Source organism: Bison bison, unplaced genomic scaffold (assembly GCF_000754665.1).
Source record: "Bison bison bison isolate TAMUID 2011002044 unplaced genomic scaffold, Bison_UMD1.0 scf7180017846622, whole genome shotgun sequence".
NCBI classification, from domain to species: domain Eukaryota; kingdom Metazoa; phylum Chordata; class Mammalia; order Artiodactyla; family Bovidae; genus Bison; species Bison bison.
In genome coordinates, this window is record NW_011477195.1 from 6,113 (window position 1) to 11,526 (window position 5,414).

Genomic DNA, 5,414 nt, shown 5'->3' on the forward strand with positions numbered 1-5,414 from the left:
GGGCGGGGCCCGGAGGCGGGGCTCTCCCTGCGCCCCAGCCCGCAGCTGACCCCAGCACCGTGACTTTTCGGCGCTTGGCAGATTTCGGCTTCATGTTCGAAAGCTCCCCGGGCGGCAACCTCGGCTGGGAGCCGGACATCAAGCTGACGGACGAGATGGTGATGATCATGGGGGGCAAGATGGAGGCCACGCCCTTCAAGTGGTTCATGGAGATGTGTGTCCGTGGCTACCTGGCTGTGCGGTGAGCCTCGCGGTCCAGATGAGGGAGGGTGGGTCCCCTGCTGGGCCCACGCATCTAGGCTCCCCTCCCCTCAGGTCATCTCAGACCTTGGGGGGTGGGGGGTCGGGTTTGGGGTTTGGAGGGGCCTGTGCAGGAGGTCCGTGAGGCCTGGCTCCAGTCACATCTGCCACCTCTGCCGGAGCGCCTCACTCTGGGTGTTGGTGCCCCAACGTCTGCACCTGCCAGGCTCAGCCTTGCCTCCAATCAGTCCAAGTGCCCTCCTTGCCTTTCTTCCTGAGCCAGAGCCCGTGGTTTCCGACACCACGTGGCTAAGGCCACAGAGCAGTGTGGTGACACCCGGGCAGGGCCCATGCCCAGGCTGGACTCTGCTCACCTCCCTCCCTGCCTCTCCCCAGGCCCTACATGGACGCTGTGGTCTCTCTGGTCACCCTCATGCTGGACACGGGCCTGCCCTGCTTCCGTGGCCAGACAATCAAGCTCCTCAAGTAGGTCCTGGGCAGACACTGGGGTGGCTGTCCCCTGAGACAGGGCCTGTCACCCAGGCCAGGTGCTGCCCTGGGACGCCCAGACCGCCTGTGTACGAGGCGCCCTGGTTTCTGCGGCCATGGAGGGGATGTGCCTGCCACCCCCTGTTTCTTAGGGGACATTGAGGCCAAGCCCCCTGCCCATCCTACCCCAGCTGCCGGTCCCATGGTCGGAGCTGCTGGAAGGGGGCCCAAACCCTTGAGGCCAGCTGGGAACCGTGGCCCCACAGGACGCCAGACTACATCCACGAGAGGAGGGCGGCAGCCCTGACGTGGCCCTTCCCCCACAGGCACAGGTTCAGCCCCAACATGACGGAGCGAGAGGCCGCGAACTTCATCCTGAAGGTCATTCAGAACTGCTTCCTCAGCAACAGGCAAGCCCCCGGCCCTGCCCTCGCCTCCCGTGTCCCCCACCCGGTGTTCAGGGGGCGCTGAGTAGGGCCATGCCTGGGCCAGGTGACTGGACGCACTGCCCTGAGACGCCCGGCCCGGCGGGGTGGGTGAGGAGCTTCGGGGGCTGCGGGGGCTGTGACTGGAGGGGCCCGGCCTCAGTGACACTCTGCGGGACAGGTTCCTGGGGCGGTGACAGTCGGAGGTGGCCTGGAGGTTTCCAGGTTGAATGACGGGGTGGCCCAAGGGGGTCGGAGAACCGGCATTAGTGCCCCAAGATTCAGGGCGTGCGGCCTGGGGGCGCCACGCGCTCCTGGTGGCCGGGAGCAGAGAGAGGGAGCGCTCGGCCCAGTGGGAGGGGTCTGGCAGGCAGCACGGGGTGTGATGGCTCTGCTCTGTGCGGGGCGGGGGCGCACAGACCCCCAGCCTGGGCTCAGCTCCTAGGACAGGAGGCAGCCAGCTGAGGAAAGGCGTCTACCCAAGCCCACGTTAGGCACCCACGAGCGAGGAGATGGGGGAGAGCCCAGAGCTGCCAGGGAGGGAGCACGGGTCCCAGCGGGCGAGGCGCTGGTGGGGCAGAGGTCCGCGGTCGGGCCCTGAGCCTCCAGGGCAGCTCAGAGGGGTCGGCCCCTCACAGCACCCCTTGCCCTGTGCCCACAGGAGCCGGACCTACGACATGATCCAGTACTATCAGAATGACATCCCCTACTGAGGGCGGGGCGGCCGCAATCAAGCTCCGCAGGGGAGCAGGCCACCGCTTCATCCGAGGACAAATGGGCCGGAGGTGCCCCTGCCAAGCCGGAGACGCACGGTCCCGGGTGCCGCCCGCGTGACCAGAAGGACAATCAGAGCCGGTCTCTGTGTGGGCACGGGCTCTTCTGCACTGGACACATTTCCCCCCCCCATCCTGTCTCAGAGGTACAGGGAGCATGTTCTTAGGCACAAAAATCAGAACAGTGGTATTTAACCAACGTGAGCAAAATAAAAACAAAAGCATTGCTGCGCTGGAACCTGGTTTACTCTGGATCCTAAGTGCATGTTTAGCTGGGGGTGGGCAGCAAGGGGCTCAGGGCCGCCCCCAGCATCCCGACTGTGAGTGCACAGAGACGGCAGCACGGCGCCCGCGGAGCCAAAGCACCTGGGCTCTCCCTGCCGGTGTGGAGCCAGCGGCCGTCCCTTCCTGGCCTTGCCTCCGCTGTGTCCGTCTCCAGCATCTTCGGGTCGCTCTGCTCCGCCACCACACTGTCCTCCCACACTGACCCCCTGCCCCCATGGCTCCCATCCCACCCCCACGACCCTCCAAAGACCTGAAACTAAAGAAACGATAAAACACCTAGAAATGAGTCGCCCGAAAGGCTGGTACATAGCATGTGAGACAGAGGTGAAGGGAAGGCGCGTGGAGGAGAGGACATGCACCTGGAGAGGCATAAAGAAACGGGGAGCGGGCTGAGACCCCAGAGCTGGCACAGGATGTGCTCAGCTGCAGGAAGACAGAGGCAGCCGGTGGGGAGGCAGGGGCTCTGCCAGGCGCGGGGCTAACCAGGAAGGGAGGCCATCACGGGCGGAGCAGCCACACGGACCAGACACGTGTCCACGGGCTGAGCCCGCCCACTAGGAGGCAGGAGTTCTAAACGTGGATGAAACGTGAGGCCCGATTACATCGACAAGAGATGCTCTTTAAATAGTCACAGACCTGATGCGAAAGGAGGGGAGGAGAGATTCCCCATCAGCACGCGCACATGTGCTTCTGAAGGAAAACTTGACAGAATTCAGGGGAGAAATAGACTAACAGAGCTGGAGATTCACAACACCCTTCTCTGCACAAGTAACGGGCAGGCAAGAAAGCCAGTGGGCAGAGGACAGCGGCACGAACCCGCCTGGCAGCAGGCAGCATGCCCCGCTCACCACCCCAGGCTGGTTCTGTGCAGTGGTGAGGAAGCAACGAGAGAGCTGGAGGAGCCCTCCACGTTTATAAGTTGGACGGTGGAGCTGGAACACCAGACAACATACATGTAAAAGCTGAGATGACCTGAGGCAGAGGCTTTCAGGCTGTGTCTGGGGAGGTGGGTAGAGAGGAGTCCGTTCAAATAAGAAGCAAACCAGAATACAGGGTGTGACTTCGAGAAGCAGCCAATGGGAGACTGGGAGCGGTGGACGGGGAGACAGGAGGTAGAGGATGAACACTCCGTAAAACAGATTCACTCGCTGCAGAACCGATGTCCACATCACGTGGAAAGGAAGCCTGTCACATTGGCTTTAAAATGAAAGTCAGCTGAATGCCATGAACAAGATGGTGGCAATACGGCAAACTGTATATTTTTAAAAGTCAGAAATAAATGCTTTTAACAATGGTGGGTAGAAAGTCTAAACCAAAGAGCTGACAAGCAAATAGATCTCTTTAGAGACTGAAAATGAAATTTAAAGTGTTAAGGGCAATCAAGTTCCTCTTCCAATAACGCAGTTAACAAAAGACCAACCTGAGAGCCCCACGCCTCAGGGAGGGGCTCCACCCTCAGGACGGGTGTGCTCAGAGCAGCACTTGCCTGACGCGAGTGCAAAAAAACCCGTCGTCCCCAAAGATGCCGCACTGACAGCTGCCCTCCTGGACCGCTCTGTCGTCACCACCTCTGCTCAGCGCTGGGCCCTGGGCCCTCGCCAGGCTAGTCAGGTAAGGAAACTGCAAGAATCGGAAAGAGAAGCGACTCAGAAATGGCCTGTGCACACAAAAATCCAAAACAACCTGGGTCTGTTCTACAGCTGAGGTTCAGGACACAGGTTAATACACAAAAGTCAACTGTGTATGTGCTCACAGCAACAAAAGGAATCAGAGCAGTTTCATTTACAGTCGCATCCCCAACACTGAGGTACAGCCAGAAAAAGAAGAAGCAAATGACATGAGTAGTTTGCAGGAAACGCCCCCTCCGCCTTGATTATAAGGTAAATGCAAATTAGAGCCACCCTGAAGTGCCCTTGCTCACCCATCAGACCCACTGTGCACGAGGCCGCAAGGGGGTCCTATCCCCGTGGAGGGGGGCCTCTAACAGCCATTCAACCCCCCAACCCCCGGCGCCAGTGAGCCAGGGCGTCTTAAAATAGCAGGCATGTGGTCACCCCCTGGCTCACAACCCCACTCTGAGGAACTGATCTCACAGATTCTCTGGCAAAATACAAAAGACGTTTGCAGAAAGCTGCCCGCCGAGGACACGTGGGGACCCACCCCCGTCACCATGGTGGCTGCAGCGTAAGTGAAGAGAGAGGGCCTGGGGGCCGCTGCGCTCACCAGGAAGGGGGAGGGGTTCCACGCAGTCCACTTACTATGGGGAAGAAAAGTCCATCTTAAAAATCAAGTGTCTTCCACAGAAGTGGGGGAGACAGGGTGGAGGGCATGGGGGTAAAAGCTCGAGTTCCCTTGTCTTACAGAAAGTAGAAAATGCAATGCCTGAAAACAAAGCAGAAAAACCACCCCCATTAGGAAGGCTGTTATTAAAAAAGAAGCAAAGAACCCAGCAAACGAAACTAGAGGATGTGGGGAAGCCAGCCCCCGCCTGCTCTGCTGCCGGGACACTGTTCAGCAGTTCCTCAAACAACTAAACAAGCACCCTTTGACCCAGCAAGTCCACTCCTAGGTAAATACCCCAAAGAAGCAAAGAAGCCAAAGCCAGCCCCAGCAGTGAAATCCAAGAGCCGGAACCACCGGGCACCGCTGAGGGAGTCCCTCGTTGCAGAATTACTCGCTGTAACCAGGGTGGGACGGCACACAGGGCCATCTGGGGGTGACCGTACACGAACAGTCACAGAAGGAGGACAGCACGGCCTCCGGACGAGAGAGCAACTTTTAGGACTCAACCCGCAATTCTTAAATTGTGCACAGAAGTACAAACACAAGTTTATCCCCAAAACACGACATGTGCAATTCAATCAATGAGAAAAGGATTGTTTAAAGACCAGAGCAAAAACACACGCATGTGTGCACAGGACGGACAAAAGTTTCACTACAAAAAAAAGCAAAACAGAGCAAGTGTTTGCCTCAGACGAAGTGAAACTCGAGTTCCCCCTCCATTAAGCAGGATATTTCACAGAAATAGACAAGGCTAAACAAGAGCGCAGTGAGGAACGCTCCGGGCCCCCGCCGCCCGGACGCCGGAGAGGCCGCGGACCAGGGGGAGGACGCCCGCGCCCCCAACAAGGGACCCACCGGGGACGAGGGTCGCCTTGGGACTGAGTAACCAGCGCGCGGACGCGGGACACGGAGCTCCGCG

At 59.3% G+C, this 5,414-nt stretch overlaps 1 protein-coding gene across 1 annotated transcript in view; it reads left to right on the forward strand.

Annotated features, from left to right (window-relative positions):
- The window catches only part of LOC104988932 (phosphatidylinositol 4-kinase alpha-like), a gene marked incomplete at its 5' end in the record, with an annotated part of 11,267 nt that extends 6,108 nt beyond the window's left edge, over positions 1–5,159 (forward strand). Inside the window, 4 exons of the mRNA XM_010840432.1 lie at positions 76–241; positions 637–726; positions 1,056–1,139; positions 1,816–5,159. Coding sequence (XP_010838734.1) covers positions 76–241; positions 637–726; positions 1,056–1,139; positions 1,816–1,867 — 392 coding nt within the window. The remainder of the gene's footprint in view (positions 1–75; positions 242–636; positions 727–1,055; positions 1,140–1,815) is intronic.
- Positions 5,160–5,414: the final 255 nt, after the last annotated feature.